The sequence below is a fragment of the Bos indicus genome, chromosome 6, assembly GCF_029378745.1.
Source record: "Bos indicus isolate NIAB-ARS_2022 breed Sahiwal x Tharparkar chromosome 6, NIAB-ARS_B.indTharparkar_mat_pri_1.0, whole genome shotgun sequence".
Classification (NCBI taxonomy): Eukaryota; Metazoa; Chordata; class Mammalia; order Artiodactyla; family Bovidae; genus Bos; species Bos indicus.
In genome coordinates this window covers 91,433,612-91,451,247 of record NC_091765.1, presented here as the reverse complement: position 1 = coordinate 91,451,247, position 17,636 = coordinate 91,433,612, and the positions used below count along the sequence as shown (strand labels likewise).

The following is a 17,636-nucleotide window of genomic DNA, read 5'->3' as shown; positions in this document are numbered from 1 at the left end:
TCCAAAATCACTGCAGATGGTGATTGCAGCCATGAAATTAGAATTGATGCTTTTGAGCTGTGGTGTTGGAGAAGACTCTTGAGAGTCCCTTGGACTGCAAGGAGATCCAACCACTCCATCCTAAAGGAGATCAGTCCTGGCTATTCATTGGAAGGACTGATGTTGAAGCTAAAACTCCAATACTTTGGCCACCTCATGCAAAGAGCTGACCCATTTGAAAAGACCCTGATGCTGGGAAAGAGTGAGGGCAGGAGGAGAAGGGGACGACAGAGGATGAGATGGTTGGATGGCATCACCAACTCAATGGACATGGGTTTGGGTGGACTCTGGGAGTTGGTGATGGACAGGGAGGCCTGGTGTGCTGCGGTTCATGGGGTCGCAAAGAGTCGGACACAACTGAGCGACTGAACTGAACTGAACTGAATTAAGCTCTTATTCTTATCTAGTAGTCATAGTTTTGAAAGTATTTTCAGATACAGGGCTTCTTTTGATTTGCATAGCAGCCCTGTGAAGCAGACTCAAATCAGTACTTCCATTTTTATCCGCCAGATGAAAGGGCTGGGCCTTAGACAGTGACTTGCTCCAGGCAACAGGAGGAGATGAGGCAGAGGTGGGACCAAACCCAGGCCTTCAACCTTCAAGCTGTTTTCTCCACAAAACTCAGACTGTAAATTAGTCTCCTGCCCCAGCTAAGAGTCTATGCAAAATGACCTGTCACAGACAATTGAAAGCATTCATGCATGCTCAGTCACTAAGTCATCCCTGACTCTTTGCAGCCCCATGGACTGCAGCCTGCCAGGCTACCCTGTCTATGGGATTTCCCAGTCAAGAATATTGGAGTGAGTTGCCATTTCTTCCTCCAAGGGATCTTCCTGACCCAGGGATTGAACCTGCATCTCCTGCATTGATAGGTAGATTCTTTACCACTGGGCCACCTGGGAAGCCCAATTGAAAGTGTAGAAATTTAGAAATAAAAGCAATTTTTCAGAGCTACAAGATACAATATCTTACAAATTCTATCTTATAATTACATATTCTAAAATATCTGGGAAACTGCAACTGATTTTGATTTTTATAACTTTAATTTTCTGAACTCTTCAAAAGTGACATGAATGTGAGTATATCATGAAAATGAAGTGACCATATGATTACTTTTTTCTTCCTATAGTTAACATTTTGCAAAGGCTTTAATAATGAGTAGACTTGTTACCATTTTACCTCCATGAGTGGAAATGGGGAGAATTCATGGAAGGCCCTCAGTGTGTCTTGGGTAAGAGGTCATTTAGAAAATTGAGGCCACTGCTTTTCTCTTGTAATTTAGCCACTTTAAATTGTCTTATAATCGAACAAGGTGGAAATATACAGCTAAATGAAAAGTTACTGGCATAAAATTCAGCTTTTTAGGAAAAAATGAAGCTATGTCCATTCATTTCTCAAAATATAAAAATATTAGTTCACTTTTATTGAACCATATGAGCTGGGCACTCTTCTAAGTACCTCTTTGAAAATTGAAATCTGGGGACTTCCCTAGTGGTTCCAGTGGTTAAGACTCTCTGCCTTCAGTTTAAGGAGTGTGAGTTCAGTCCCTGGTCTGGGAACTAAGATCCCATATGCTGTGTGATGTGGCCCCCCCAAAAAAGAAAAATGAAATCTGGTGTCTGAAATAGCTAGTAGAGTGTCTGTTTTTTTCTCAGGGATATAGTAATGTCTTGCAGTCATTGAAGTTCATTTCTTTAATTTAAAGTGGGAGCAAAGCAAAAAAAAAAAAAAAAAGAATAAATAAAGTGGGAGTAATCCCTACAACTCATGGAATAATCAGGGGATTAAGTGAAAGATGTATGTAAAAATTTTCTTCATAATTAAAATTTAAATTTGATTATTACTAAACGGTTTTACTTGTTTCCCTTTACTTTGTAGAGTTTATAAGAGCATGATATTAATTTCTTATAATTGAGTCAAGCCAAGTTTCTAAATGGAAGCCCATTTGCTACTTCTAGGATGAGCTTCTTTTTTTCTGTATGGAGCAGTTTGATGAAGCTTATTGATCCCGTCTTAAAATAATGTTTTATAAATACATGAAATGTAAAACATTGTGAAGAAACCAGTTATGTTGAAATACAGCTATTTCTATATTATACTTTTCTTAACACATTAGCTAGTAAAATTTAACAATGGGTCTAATAACTCCACCATAAATGCAGAATAGTGATAAGTATGAATGATATTTCAAGATATGTATGTATGATGCCATTATGTAAGTGAAAATACCTGCAATTTCTCCTGGTGATGAAACCATAGGCACTCTATAACTACACAAGTTCTTGCATTTATTCATTACAGAGGGAGTAAAATTTCAGTTAGAAGTTAGTGAAAATAAAGATGTATCTTTTTTTTTTTCCTCATCAAAGGTCACAGATCCACTGACTTCTGTCCCTGGGCCCTCAAAGTTAAATCTAGAAGGCTATTTCAGAGTATTAGGATGGAACTTAAAAAAAGAAATCCATGAAATTTGGGGGCAAAACAGGTATTTCAAAGTACTTTTGATTGGCGTAATAAGATGATGTCTTATCTCTTGATTTCAGATTGCCTACACAGGAACCACCTTTGTTGGCTATGTAGGATTATGGACGGGTCAGAGTCCACACAAGTTTACAGTTTCTGGTGACGAACGAGGTACTCAAACTCCCAAGCATTTTTAGCCCTATCCCTGTTCAGTTTTATCCAAGCACGTCATTCACTCAGCCAACAGAGCACACGGAACACCTTCCGTGTCCCGTGCTTCCGTTCAGTGGGGGAAGGTGGGCAGTGTGCGTGTGAGCAATGAACGTGATTTCAGCTACTGATAAGTGCTCCCAAGAAAGTAAAACAGGAAGATGTGGTAGAGAATGAAGTCGGGCATGAGCAAGTACTACAGGGATAGGGTCAGGGAAGGCTTGACTTACATGACCCAGGTCTACAGAACCTGGGTGCGGAATTCCAGAAACAGGACTGTAATGTGGCTACAGGATGGAGTAAGGGGGAGTATATTAGAGATGGAGAAGGAGGCTGAGGCCAGGTGCAGGGTTGTGAGGAGGAGTTTGGGTTCTAAGCAAAATGGAAGCCCTAGGAAGATTCTGGGGCTTCCCTGGTAGCTCAGTTGGTAAAGAATCCACCTGCAATGCAGGAGACCCTGGTTCGATCCCTGAGTTGGGAAGATCCCCTGGAGAAGGGAACGGCTACCCACTCCAGTAGTCCATGGGGTCGCAAAGAGTCAGACACAACTGAGCGACTTTCACAGGAAGATTTTAGGCCAGGGTGAACAGATCTGTTTTGCTTTTACATTCTTAACTTTCATTTGGTTGCTCTATAGAGGCTAGATCATGTTGGGTTAAGATGGATACAGAAGACTGTCTGGAAACGATTGCAGTCATTAGAGGATATAGCGATGGCATTACACAAACAACATCTGTAAAGCACTTTACCATTTTCTGTGCATTTTCTCTAAGTTCTCTCATTAGACCCTCCCAGCAGTCCTGTTAGTTAGGCCGGGCTGATTTTATTAACTGGATCTATTATGCAAAAGAGGAAACTGAAGCTACAAGGTGAAGACAGCTAGTAGGTGGGAGAGATGGTTCTCAAACTGATCTCCTGGGTCCTTGCCTCGTTGCTCTATTATACAGCCCACTCCTATGCCCCAAGGCTCAGGGGACACCACTCAGTTACCCAACATGTGGGAAACCCTGAGAAAACTCGGCTCTGTCCTTGGTCTCTGTCCTCAGGAATTTGCAGCTGAATAAAGGAGAAAGACATGTACCAGGAGTCTCATTTCCATTGATGTATTCTTACCTTTTTATATAAGCCTGACCGGAAGATGCTGGTTGAGGATGTATCTGTGTCCATAATAGTTCTTTATCCTCTTATATTTCTTCATTTCCTTAAGTGTCAGCTGTGAATGAGACTAATTCTCAACCAGTGGTATCCAAACCACCGCATGACGGTTACTGAAGTTTTACAGAGAATGAACAAAAGGGGCTTTGCTTCCATCATTTTGTGGCTCAGATTGTTTAACTGATAGTTATGGTATGAGCAGATTAAAAAAGTAAAAAACAAACCTCTTTTATCTAATGAAAACTAGTTCTATCATTAGCCTGCTAAGATTGAGTTAAAATGCCTGAACGATTGCCTCTGGGGCAGCAATTCTAGTGTGTGTCAACATTATGATTCCTTCCTTGGCAGATAAAGGCTGGTGGTGGGAGAATATGATCGCGGCCCTTTTTCAGAGACACTCACCGGTCAGCTGGCTTATCCGCACTGTGAGTATTTTTACTGTCAAGCTCACCTCACCCTCAAAGCTTCCCTGGTGGTTCAGTGGTAAAGAATCCCACCTGCCAATGCAGGAGATTCGAGTTCCATTCCTGGGTTGGGAAGATCCCCTAGAGAAGGAAATGGCAACACACTCCAGTGTTCTTGCCTGGAGAATCCCATGGACCGAGGAGCCTGGAGGGCTACAGTCCATGAGGTTGCAAGAGTTGGACATGACTGAGCAACTGAGCACATAGCACGCACAGAGCATGAAGAGGCTGCACTCCAAGGTGCCTGGCGAGAGTTTGGTCAAGAAGGAGAATCTTTGTCATAGGCTCCGGTTTTCCACAATAGCTGATTGCAATAAGAGATCAAGCTTTTCTAAGGATGTAGATGTACCCTTCTTTTAGAATCTCCAACTGCAAATGCGTTCATCTTCATCAGCAAGTATCTTAATGAGCAAAACAAATGTGTTAGAAGATAACTCTATGTACAACAAAAGGAACATCTGGCTTTACATTACCTATTAGTCAGCAGAGTTCCAAGCCACGTATAAATTGTGGTCTGACCACAGAAAGCACATTTTTTTGAAGCACACTTCTGGTGAAAGGAGCTGGCCCTGCCTCCCTTTTAGCCTTTTGGGCCTTTCCTTGTCCTGCTGTAAATAATCAAGACTCTCTAGGCTTGAAATTTTCCTAAACTTTTTACTTGAATATTCCCTAAATACGTTAATGAACACTGCACCCCTCACATATTTTTTTAAATTTTATTTTATTTTTAAACTTTACATAATTGTATTAGTTTTGCCAAATATCAAAATGAATCCGCCACAGGTATACATGTGTTCCCCATCCCGAACCCTCCTTCCTCCTCCCTCCCCATACCATCCCTCTGGGTCATCCCAGTGCACCAGCCCCAAGCATCCAGTATCGTGCATCAAACCTGGACTGGCAACTCGTTTCTTACATGATATTTTACATGTTTCAATGTCATTCTCCCAAATCTTCCCACCCTCTCCCTCTCCCACAGAATCCATAAGACTGTTCTATACATCAGTGTCTCTTTTGCTGTCTCGTACACCGGGTTATATTTTAAGATGACTTCTAAAGTATTTCATCTTAAGATTAAAAAGCTGCAAAAATCCAGTGTATTGGATGCATTGATGTTTAAAAATAAAACTATAATTTAAATCTTTTCAGGGGAATCTAAATACCAAGAGTTTTTTTTTTTTCATTTTATAATTTACATATAATAAAATGCAGAAATATTAAGGGTTTTATTCAGTGTGTTTTGGCAATTTTACACACTCATTTATCCATCCATGTAACCACCAAACATACACAAAATATAGACCCTAACAACTAAAATAAAATGTACAATGTAAGAGTTGTCAGTTAAGTTTTATTTGCAGCAAAATGAGGAGTATAGCCAGGGAGTCATCATTTCAGATATCTCTGAGAAACTGCTCCAAGAGATGGGGGGAAGATCAGTATAATATATGATTTCAGTGAAGGGGGAACGGGCTGTCAAGCACTTCTTTTGGCAGAGGCTTGCCGCTAGTCATAAGGACCAGATGTCATCATTGATTATTTTAATGCTTTTCTAGGTATGAGGAAATCAAAGAATTGGGCTCATAAAATCTTCTCCTGAAAGTAACTATTTGAAGGCCCTGTTCTGCCGGCTTTTTCCAAAGCACAAAATGCCTCATTCCTCATCTCTCCACCTTGAACTCCTTTCAGGGTATGTTGAAGGTCAGCGACTGCAGTGGCTAGTGACCTGATCTTTGTAGAGGCACACAGTGGGTGACAGGTTTTAGTTGGCAGATGATTCCAAATGTCCCTGGAAATTTTCCCTAGTGCTCCTTTCTGGTCAACTTCCAACCTTCTCTGACTCCCCACCTCCTTGCCAGGCACCACTCTGACTTCTATCAGTATAAAAAGTTTTGCCTGTTGTAGAATTCATGTACCCCAAATTGTAGTACATAGACTCTTTTTCTTTCACTCAGCATGTTTTTCAGACTCATCCTTATTGGTATCACGAGTTCATTCCTTTTTATTATCGAAGAAGATTGTATGAGTATGCCACAACTTATCCATTTTATTGTTAATAAATGGACATTGGGTCATTTCCAGTTTGGGGCTGTTGAGTTGGTTTGTTCTGAACTCAGCAAAATTATATGTGAGGCAATAAGAGGTGATATTGCGATGGAATACATGATGGAATATGTTTTGGATTATGTTACCTATAGCATCCCCCAAGTGCTAGCGAAGAATTCATTGCCTCTAACAGAATTCTGTAAGAACAAAGTGAAAGAACATCAGTAAGAAATACCGAAAGTAGCTGGACTTTCCTGGTGGCCAGTGCCTATGAATAAGGCTGCTGTATTAATTCTTGTACCAGTCTTTTTGTAAACTTATATCCAGTTTAGTTGGTTACATAAGTACTTAAGAGTGGGATTATTGGGTCATAAGGTTGATGTGTATTTAATTGAAGTAATGCCATACAATTCATATGCCATACTATTCATCCATTTTAAAGTATACAACTCACTAGTTTTTAGTATAAGTCACAGTTATGCAACCATCACTATGGTCAGTTTTAGAACATCTTCATTCCCCTGAGGAGAAACCTGCACCCATTAGCACTCACTCCATTTCCTCTGTTCCCTGAGATAGATGAGCTTCCTATCTCCCCCTCAGTGTGCCACTAGGGTGAATAATAGCAGTCACCACTGCCTTCAGTATTTCTTTCTTTTTTTTTTGTTTTGACTGCACCATGTGGCATGTGGGATCTTAGTTCCCTACCCAGGGATCAAGCCCATGGCCTCTGAATTGGAAGCACGGAGTCATAACCACTGGACCACCAGGAAAGTCCAGCTACTTTCAGTATTTCTTACTGATGTTCTTTTGCTTTGTTCTTACAGAATTCTGTTAGAGGCAAGGAATTCTTCGCTAGCACTTAGAGGATGCTATAGGTAATATAATCCAAAAAATATTCCATCACGTATTCCATCACAATATCATCTATTGCCTCACATATAATTTTGCTGAGTTCAGAACAAACCAGCTCAAGTCTCACTACCCTACCCTGACAGCAAGCGATATACATAAGGCTGGGAAAAGTCCACAAAGCTTGCCGTGGTTAATGGTTTATGATGCTGAATGATGGCACCTTTGCAGACCCCAGTGTTTTGAATCGTTCTTTTGTTTGCCCCTCTCCCTACCCTTGACACTGGACTTTGACACTATTCAGGAGGGTGAGATGGCTGTACCCTCTAAAAGTGATGAAATAGTGTTGGTGAAGGTGTAGGTGGGAGGGACTGGCCCTCTAGCCAGGACATTCTCCAGCAAGATCAGCTTGAGAAAAGAGTACACGTGGAAGCAGAAGATTTGGAAAGTGATCCCCTTAACCATCCGTGCTGTGGACCTACGGAAGTGATCAGGAAGTCCAGTTCAGCTTGCCACTCTAACCCAGCACGCTGTCTTTCCTCTCCAGCCCTTTGCCAATCTGTTCATTGAGCTGAAGCTCTTCCCCACCCCCACTCCCAACCCCTCACAATCACTGCTTTCTCTGGTCTGACTTCTGTTTGTCTCTCTGACCTCAGCTCACGTGACACCTCCCTTGGAGGTCTACTCAATGGCCTGGGTAAGGACCAGTCCCCTGCTGTGACTTCCGCAGCATCTCCTCTGGTGGTGACACTCATTACGTTGTGTCGCTATTGTCTGTTGACTTTACTTTCATCTATGGAAGTCTGGGGAGAATAAGGACTGGGCCCATCATATTGACAGCTCTGTTGCCACAGCAGCACAGTGCCTGACATAGTATAGGTATTCAAGAAATGCCTGCAGAGAGAACAAATCAGTGAAGAACATGGGGAGACCTTTGCAAGGGTGATCTGCCTTGAAATCATACAGCCTTTGTTTTGGTGAGCAGGGTCTCTCACCCAAGTGAAGTGAAGTGAAAGTCACTCAGTCATGTCCAACTGTTTGCAACCCCATGGACTGTACAGTTGATGGAATTCTCCAGGTCAGAATACTGGTGTGGGTAGCCTTTCCCTTCTCCAGGGGATCTTCCCAACCCAGGGATCAAACCCAGGTCTCCTGCATTGCGGGCGGATTCTTTACCAGCTGAGCCACAAGGGAAGCCCTCTCACCCAAAATAACATGTCAAAGTTCTCTTCTTTTGTGAGAAAAACCCTCTTGCTGTTGCCTTTCCACTGGAGCTTCCTCCATCTCAGGAGCCCTGATGACAAGGGAATGAGGTCAGAACAGTTCAAGATTATAGCCATGGGTTCATAGAGCAGGAGTATGTGTTTTGGACCAATTGTCCATCACCTGGTGTGGGTAAGTGACAACTATGATGATGCTAATGCAGGTTTGTCTTTCTCTTCAGACTCTGAGTGAATCGGAAAACTTTGAAGCAGCTGTTTACAAACTGGCCAAGACACCGCTTATTGCTGATGTTTATTACATTGTTGGCGGCACATCCCCCAAGGAGGGAGTGGTCATCACAAGGAACAGAGGTGGCCCTGCAGACATATGGCCTCTAGATCCTTTAAATGGAGCGTGAGTAGAATTAAAGGCTCTGGTCATTTTGTATCAATAATCTTTTTTTTAAATTGATGAGCCTAGAGATACTGTTTATTTTTATATGTGCTTTTTTTTCTTTAGCTGTGTCCCAGTTGACCTCAGGTAAGACAAGATGATGTGCTTTGTTGCAGGTGGTTCCGAGTTGAGACAAATTATGACCACTGGAAGCCAGTGCCTAAAGCAGATGACCGAAGGTAGGCTCTGCACACTGCCTGGTTTGCAGTGTTTTCTTGTGGTCAGGAGAACGTGCCCCTCCTACTCCAGGAAATGGAAAGGACTACAGATGCTGTCCCCTCCCAGAAGATGTACCTGGGCCCCCGGCCAGTGCCTCAGCCAGGATGGGAGAGTGTAGTATGTGGTAGACAGCATGACAGGAAGCTGGTTGGGAGTTGGGAGGACAAGGTTGATTCTGGCCTCGGGGGCAGGAACCCTAGATTTCACCACTAGCTCTGCTGATGACTCACTGGGTGGCCTCTTGAGCCTCTGTTGACCTATCTTCCCCACCCCCCCTTTTTTATTTTTTATTTTAAAACTTTTTTTTTTTGTATTGGAGTATAGCTGATTAACAATGTTGTGATAGCTTCAGGTGAACAGCAAAGGGACTCAGCTGAATGTACACATGTATCCATTCTCTCCCAAGCTCACTCCTATCCAGGCTGCCACATAACATTAAGCAGAGTTCCTTATGCTATACAGTAGGTCTTTGCTGGCTATCCATTTAAATATAGCAGTGTGTACATGTCCGTCCCAAACTCCCTAACTATCCCTTCCTCCCTGGCAACCATAAGTTTGTTCTCTAAGTCTGTGAGTCTCTCTGTTGTTGATTCATCTTTAAAAGGAAATGATGGAACAAGATTCATGGTTTCCTATGTAAGACTATTTTGGGAAGGAAAATATTTTCTAACTTAAATAAACTGAGGAATTCCCTGGGGGTCCAGTGTTTAGAACTTTGTGCTGAAAGCCTATTCTGAAATCCTGTGTGGGAGCCTGGATTTGATCCCTGTTTGGGAAACTAAGATTCTGCACATGGCCAAAAACACAAACATACAAACAACGACAATAAATAAATAAAACTGGGTGCCTTAATGTCCCTTCTAATTTTGAAAAACTCTTTAATTATAATTCAGTGTGTCTCCAAAGAGCAAGTAGTCATATACTTTTCCTTGATTTTACTGGCCCACATGTCGGATGGCAACAGTTCAGGTCACAGCAAACGTTTTCCCCATCCTGCTTCCTTGAGCAGATGGGGCCACTGGGCCTGGCTCTTGAATGCCTTTACCATGGTGGTCTGAGGCAAGGCAACACACATACGTGGGGGCCAGCGTCTGTTCAGAGGAAAGGGCGATACTGAGGCTAGGCTTTGTATTGAGCCTCCCCAGATGAAAGCTAGAGGGACTCAGGGTTTCCTGAAGTGCCAGATGACCTTTGATCATTGTCCTTACAGGACACCCGCCATCAAAGCCCTGAATGCCACCGGCCAGGCCAACCTCAGCCTGGAGACACTCTTCCAGGTAACTTGTGTCACAGTGTCCAGTTTTCACCCAGGATGTTTGGTGTCTTTCTCAATAGTGATTAAAAAAAATTCTCTGAAATCAAACATTGTTAAAGTTTTACCTGGTTGAAAACATATAGAAGAAAAGCCAGATGACATTTTCTGAGCTTGTAACCATGTAGATTAACGTGTCCATCTTAACCTTTCTGCATGTTAAAATAAAAAAAAAGGCATAGTCATAACATATGTTCATTTGTTTAAAAGAAAAAATAAGAGAAAGGTTTCAAAACTATCACCCCAAGATAAACCAAAGTTATTTTTTTCCTGTAGATAGTCTGCATGTATTTCTCCTACCTTTTAATAGTCTTTGATTTATTGGTAGTATTATTTTATTGAAGTATACTTGCTATAAAATACTATATAAGCTTCAGGTATACAACATAGTATTCTCGCCTGGAGAATCCCCATGGAGAGAGGTGCCTGGTGGGCTACACTCCCTGGGGCTGCAAAGAATTGGACACGGCTGAGCAACTAAGCACAGCACAGCGCAGCATACAACACAGTGTTTTTAAAGGTTATAGTCTGTTTCTAGTCATTATAACATATTGGCTATATTTCCTGTGTTTTGTAATATATCCTTGAATCTTATTTTATATAGTAGTTTGTATGTCTTAATTCCATACCCTTAATTTGCTTGCACTCCTTCCTTCTCCCCACTAGTCTGTTCTCTTGTCTATAAGTCTGTTTCTGTTTTGCTATATACATTCATTTTTAATTTTTACATTCAATATATTAGTGATATCATAGAATATGTTTCTTTCTCTGCCTTATTTCACTTAGCATAGTCCCCTCCAAGTCCACCCATGTTATTGCAAATGGCAATATTTCATTCTTTTTTATGGTTAACTAGTATGGTCGCTAAGAGGCGGACACGACTGAGCGACTTCACTTTCCCTTTTCACTTTCATGCATTGGAGAAGGAAATGACAACCCACTCCAGTGTTCTTGCCTGGAGAATCCCAGGGACGGAGGAGCCTGGTGGGCTGCCGTCTATGGGGTCGCACAGAGTCAAACACGACTGACTCGACTTAGCAGCAGCAGCAGCAGTATTCCACTGTGTGTGTGTGTGTGTGTATATGTATGTGTATATATATATATATATATATAGTGTGTGTGTGTGTGTATATATATTCACACGGCAACCCACTCCAGTATTTTTTCCCGGAAAATCCCATGGACAGAGGAGAGGTCCAGGGGGTTGCAAAGAATTGGACATGACTGAGTACACATATATTTATCACATCTTCTTTATTCATTTGTTGATGGACACTTATGTTGCTTCTATATCATGGTAATTGTAAATAATGCTGCCTTGAACATTGGAGTGCATGTATCTTTTTAAATTTTTAGTAGTCTTTTTTAAAATTAAATTTATGTATTTGTAAATGTCTTTTAATATGATTTTTCCCATGCAGGTCTTATCAGTGTTTCCAGTTTGTAACAAGTAAGTGACGTGTTAAGCATGCGTCATGCATCACCCCAGCACGGTAGACTCTCTCATGCACTTTTTGGCTCAGCAGGGACCTGAGGGCTCCCACAGAGCAGGTTGTCTAGGTGCTGTGAACACAACAGTGACAAAGTCTCTGTTCTCCTGGGACCAGCATTCTACTGGCAGGAGCAGGAGGAGGCAGGGAGGGGAAGATTAACTCATGTACCATGTCAAGTGGGAAGTCCATGGAGAAAACCAGAGCTAAGGAGGATAGGGTGATCTGGAAGAAGAGGGCATGACGTGTTCATCACTCTGAGGACTAAACTGTAGCCACCTTTGGCTTTCCTTTATCTCCCCGGGGAGTTTCTGCTACCCTCATCCTCATTTCACAGATGATTCAGTGCCTAAGTGAATGATTCTCTTTTAGCCTGTGCCCTTGACAATAGCATTCTGTGAGCTATGGCTTCTCGGATCTACAGGCTGGGATTTCACCCACCTCCTTTTCTGAGGTGAATCGCTGGGCTGTCTTGCCGCTGCCACAGGAGGCTCTTAATTAAACTTGAAGTGTAGCCCCCGCCAAACTTGCACAGGACTCTCTGAAGGTCCACTGTCACCATCTTAACAAGGCTAAATGGGCCAGTAGCCCACTCCTCAGGGCCCCCTCCCCCTCCCAGTGATGCCTGATTGCCTTATCAACAATCAGTGAGGCAGGGCTTAATTTACTAATATAAAAGAGGAAGCAAGTCAATACAGAGTCCTGTCTCCTTCTTATACTTCCATAAATTCCCAAGCCCAGCATTTCCTACTTTCTCATTATCCTTGCTTCTTTCTCCAAGGCAAGAATATTAAAATGGTATTCTTCAAGAAATAGTCTAGTAAGTCGCTTCAGTCGTGTCCGACTCTGCGACCCCATAGATGGCAGCCCACCAGGTTCCCCCATCCCTGGGATTCTCCAGGCAAGAACACTGGAGTGGGTTGCCATTTCCTTCTCCAATGCATGAAAGAGTCTAGTACAGATAAAATTTGTAAAGTGAGTTTTAGTTTCAAATACCCAATTGATTTTTTTCTTTAAAGGATCCTCTTTTACACAACTGTAAAACAGCAGTTTTCCTGACAGCCTCTGGAAGAACTTTTGTAGTATTTGGGTGTTCTAAGATTCCTTAGGTACAATGACACTTTCTTTAAAAAAAAAAATTGTTAGAGTATAATTGCTTAACAGTGTTGTGTTAGCCTCTACTGTACAGCAAAGTGAATCAGCTATATGTTTACAATGACATTTTAAAAACTGGTGTTACTCTTCTCACTTTGCACCACAACAGGAATACATGTCTTTGGAATTGTTTTTAAGTATGTCCAGACCTGGAGAATCCCAGGGACGGGGGAGCCTGGTGGGTTGCCGTCTATGGGGTCGCACAGAGTCGGACATGACTGAAGCAATTTAGCAGCAGCAGCAGCAGATAAAAAGATAATTGTTAAAAATTCCCTGTAAACATATTCTAACAGCCAAAAACAGAAAAAACAAATTAGTATTTTCCCACTCTAACAAATGAGTTATTTGGGTCACAAATGACCCAGTACTGTATTAGTGAACTAGCTCGTTGAGGGCAGGGAGAGCAAAAACAAAAGATTCTCCTGATTTGTAGCATGTATTTGTAACATGTATTGACTTCCATGGTGTAAACACCTACCCTGACCTACTTCAGGATTACAGTTGGCTCATAACCTTCCTGAATATTTAACCATTGGTTCTCACTAGCCTCCCGGAGTCAGCTCCAACCCACTTCCACTAGGGCACAATATTGCCCTTTCAATATTCATTTAAAAAATATATATGAAAACCTATTTTTGTGTTCTTATAGTTTTTAAAAGTTATATAAATGATGTTTTTTAAAGATTAGTAGTATAATCAATATTTATCGTAATAAAGCAGTTTCCATACTGTAAACAGCCCATATAACTTTAAATGGTTTCATCATAGATAATCAAATGTAGTATAATTGAGTTAAAAATTATTCAGTTGTTAGTTTTCTGTCATTAAAACTCTGAAATAAATATTATTAGTACATTATTCCCCTCCCATCCCGCTTTTTATTATTTTCTTTGGCCTAATTCCCAGAAGTAGGATTACTGAGTTAAAAGACTACAAATGTTTAAATGGCATCTGAAATGCTTTGTCAAAAGAGATTTGTCAGAAATTCTAAAGTTTACCAAGAAGCATTTTTCTCTACTGTCTAATTGAAAACCCAAAAGGAACGACCTTTAAATGATAATGATCCCTGAACCAGAAGTAACACAGATCCCTGACTCTCAGGCCCTTTACATGTAATGATTACTATCAACTAAGGATTCAAGATTGCTGGGAGAAATATCAATAACCTCAGATATGCAGATGACACCACCTTTATGGCAGAAAGTGAAGAGGAACTAAAAAGCGTCTTGATGAAAGTGAAAGAAGAGAGTGAAAAAGTTGGTTTAAAGCTCAACATTCAGAAAACTAAGATCATGGCATCTGGTCCCATCACTTCATGGAAAATAGATGGCGAAACAGTGGAAACAGTGTCAGACTTTATTTTTGGGGGGCTCCAAAATCACTGCAGATGATGATTGCAGCCATGAAATTAAAAGACGCTTACTCCTTGGAAGGAAAGTTATGACCAACCTAGGTAGCATATTCAAAAGCAGAGACATTACTTTGCCAACAAAGGTCCGTCTAGTCAAGGCTATGGTTTTTCCAGTAGTCATGTATGGATGTGAGAGTTGGACTGTGAAGAAAGCTGAGCGCCAAAGAATTGATGCTTTTGAACTGTGGTGTTGGAGAAGACTCTTCAGAATCCCTTGGACTGCAAGGACGTCCAACCAGTCCATCCTAAAGATCAGTCCTGGGTGTTCATTGGAAAGACTGATGCTAAAGCTGAAACTCCAATACTTTGACCACCTCATGCAAAGAGTTGACTCATTGGAAAAGACCCTGATGCTGGCAGGGATTGGGGGTAGGAGGAGAAGGGGATGACAGAGGATGAGATGACTGGATGGCATCACCAACTCGATGGACATGAGTTTGAGTGAACTCCGGGAGTTGGTGATGGACAGGGAGGCCTGGCGTGCTGCGATTCATGGGGTCGCAGAGTCGGACACGACTGAGTGACTGAACTGAACTGAACTAAAGTCTATTTTATGTGTGAGGTTAATAGAAATGTCTGAACAGAAGCAGTTATCTCTATGCTTCCCCCTTGTGCTGTGCTACAAAATTACATGCCCCTGCAGTAGAACACCATCCTCTGCTGTGGCTATCAGCAGAGGAAATATTGCAGCAGTGATGGAGAATAGAATTGTGACCAAATAAGTAACTGAGATCCTGTTCTGGGAACCTTCATTACCTTTGGATGAGCTCTGCATGTGCTCATAGTGCTGTCTTCAGTCCGGTGTACGATTCAGCTGCAGGGTGCCAGCACCTATCCCTAAATAGCCTGGCTCCAGATGCTTTGAGCATGAATCCCAGATAGTGTCTGGGGCAAGAGGTAGATGAAAGAAATGAAGTGAAGTACCTGAGTGTGTGTGCGCGCACACATGCAAGTTATTGGGATCTCTTACTCTGCAGAATGTTGAATGAGTGACATTGTACTTTTCATCCTTAGATCTAGGCAAGTGGGCCCCTGGTCTTGATTCTTGAGCTCTAGGGGCCCCACTCTGGCCTTCCTCTGACTCTCCCATGATATAAGGAATCCACTCAGAGTCTGACCTAAGTACCTAGGACCCTGGAATTCTTAGCCTGAACAGCACCAAAGCCATTTCCAGGGCCTGTGCGGTCTGCTTCCTGCTGGTGGTCTCTTGAGGGCAGTGTGCGGCCATTGTGGATGTCCTGTGTCTGGTGGGGGATGGCTGGGTGTCGCAGCTGAAGCCTGGATGTAACAGTGGAGTGTCCATACATGTGCCACCTGTGGGCAAGGCAGAACGAGGCTGAAGGCCAAAGCCAGCTCTCCCTCCTGCCACGGAGGAACTCAGAGGGATCTGAGAATTTTAAATTTAAACTCAGCCTCCCACAGTGTTTTCAGAATAGGAAAGAACACTTTGTGTGGTTGCTTGAATTATAACTTTTAATTATTCTGATATACGTAGATCTCTATTTGTATTCTTGTCCATGATCCCAAGTGTTAGGTGGAAGGCTTGGGATTGTTTTTTCCTCTTTGGATATTAGAGAAAATGATGTGTATATTAAAATTCCTCTCTTTATTTTCAGCTATACAATCTATACTACCGTAATGAGTGCTGCCAACCCAGACAAGTACATGACTAGGATCAGGAATCTGAGTTAAAAGCAGAAGAGAGAGTTCACCTATTCTATGAAGGTTTGCTAAAGTTGTTATTTTGTGTGTTTTCCCCAAGGGGTGGGGCTAGGGGCAGGTAGATGTGTGTTGGTATTTCTCCTGGAAGACAGTGGCATCCTCAACATTAATACATACATAATATTTTCTGACAGGTATCTGGTGTATGGTTGTCATTTGTGTCAGGTTATTGTTGCAATTGGGCTTTCCTGGTGACTCAGCTGGTAAAGAATCTGCCTGTAATGCAGGAGACTTGGGTTCGATCGCTGGGTCGGGAAGATCCCCTGGAGAAGGGAATGGCAAGCCACTCCAGTATTCTTGCCTGGAAAATCCCATGGACAGAGGAGCCTGGTGGGCTACGGTCTGTGGGGTTGCAAAGAGTTGGACATGACTGAGGTGACAGCATGTACTCATTGTCACAATTAGGTATTTATTTTTAATTGTTTGATTGAAAGCTAATCATCTGATGCCCAGTGACCTTTGCCCTTTATTAAAACCTGCTTTCAGGGCAAAGTGTTACCTCTTCACTTACGGCAGAGGGGCAAATATCTGTAAGACTTCTGTGTGTCCCAAGTAACAGGGAGGCAAGCCCAGTTCCTTTGCAGACAGACCCTGAAGGACCAAGGACACTCAGAATTTGTTGTAGGCATCAGTGAGTCTGTAGGTGAGAGGAAAGATGTAAGGAAGAAGCAGGAGTCCTTTCTGCTGCCCCTAAAATCGAACCATCTTGGCAGCCACTGATGGACAGAACACCTTTTCTGATTGCAAGGATCTTGTGAAGTTTATAAACCTAGCCTGATGTTTGGTCATTCACTTATGAGGATATTAAAATCAGTTTAAATTAAGCCTATTTTTTTTCCCTTACAGATGATTTTTTAAATGAAATTTTTGAAGAGCTGCACTTTAAAAAATAAAGTGAAAAGATTATATTTTATGACCAATACAGGCTTCTTCCTCATTAAACTTTTCAACCTTGTGCAGTGGGAGCAGGAGGATCCGTCTGGAGCCTGGCATGGTAAAGTGGGTAGTGGGCGTCCTTTCTTCAAGGTTTGCCTTGACCTTCTCTGAGCTTCTTCTATGCCAGCTTGAACAACTCAAAGATAATTTTTTTGATCTCAGAGGGCAAGCTATATCCTCAGGCTTTATTCCCAGCTTCTCACCATTATTTATACCTATGTGTCATATCTCAGCTTATAAAGAAATGAGCAGGTAAGACCTCCTTATTCATTAGGAAGTGCTTCTGGAAGTATCTGCCAGCCTTAAATAAAATTAACAGCAATTATTTTTAAGCAGAGAGAAGTTTATTAGGGAATAGCAGAGGATTTAACAATTCAAGACAAGCAAACAATGGCAAACCATAGGCAAGTCTAAAAAACAAAGGGGATGTTAGCTTTTATTGGAATGTGGGAGGAAATTGGGGAGCACTGTTTTGAACAAAAGTTCATTAGAAGAAAATGAGAGTT

The 17,636-nt window shown here is 42.0% G+C and overlaps 1 protein-coding gene across 4 annotated transcripts in view; it reads left to right on the top strand.

Annotated features, from left to right (window-relative positions):
- NAAA (N-acylethanolamine acid amidase) overlaps positions 1 to 17,636 on the top strand; it is a 44,079-nt gene that overhangs the window by 6,844 nt on the left and 19,599 nt on the right. Inside the window, exons 4-11 of one of the 4 annotated variants that reach the window (XM_019962940.2) lie at positions 2,583 to 2,673; positions 4,216 to 4,292; positions 8,674 to 8,846; positions 9,002 to 9,064; positions 10,315 to 10,381; positions 11,838 to 11,866; positions 16,089 to 16,197; positions 17,041 to 17,114. In XM_019962940.2, the coding sequence (XP_019818499.2) occupies positions 2,583 to 2,673; positions 4,216 to 4,292; positions 8,674 to 8,846; positions 9,002 to 9,064; positions 10,315 to 10,381; positions 11,838 to 11,866; positions 16,089 to 16,164 (576 nt within the window). In that variant the 3' untranslated portion in view covers positions 16,165 to 16,197; positions 17,041 to 17,114. Of the gene's footprint in view, positions 1 to 2,582; positions 2,674 to 4,215; positions 4,293 to 8,673; positions 8,847 to 9,001; positions 9,065 to 10,314; positions 10,382 to 11,837; positions 11,867 to 16,088; positions 16,198 to 17,040; positions 17,115 to 17,636 lie in introns of those variants that run through there. The other 3 variants (XM_070791600.1, XM_070791601.1, XM_070791602.1) reach the window with 3 other exon arrangements.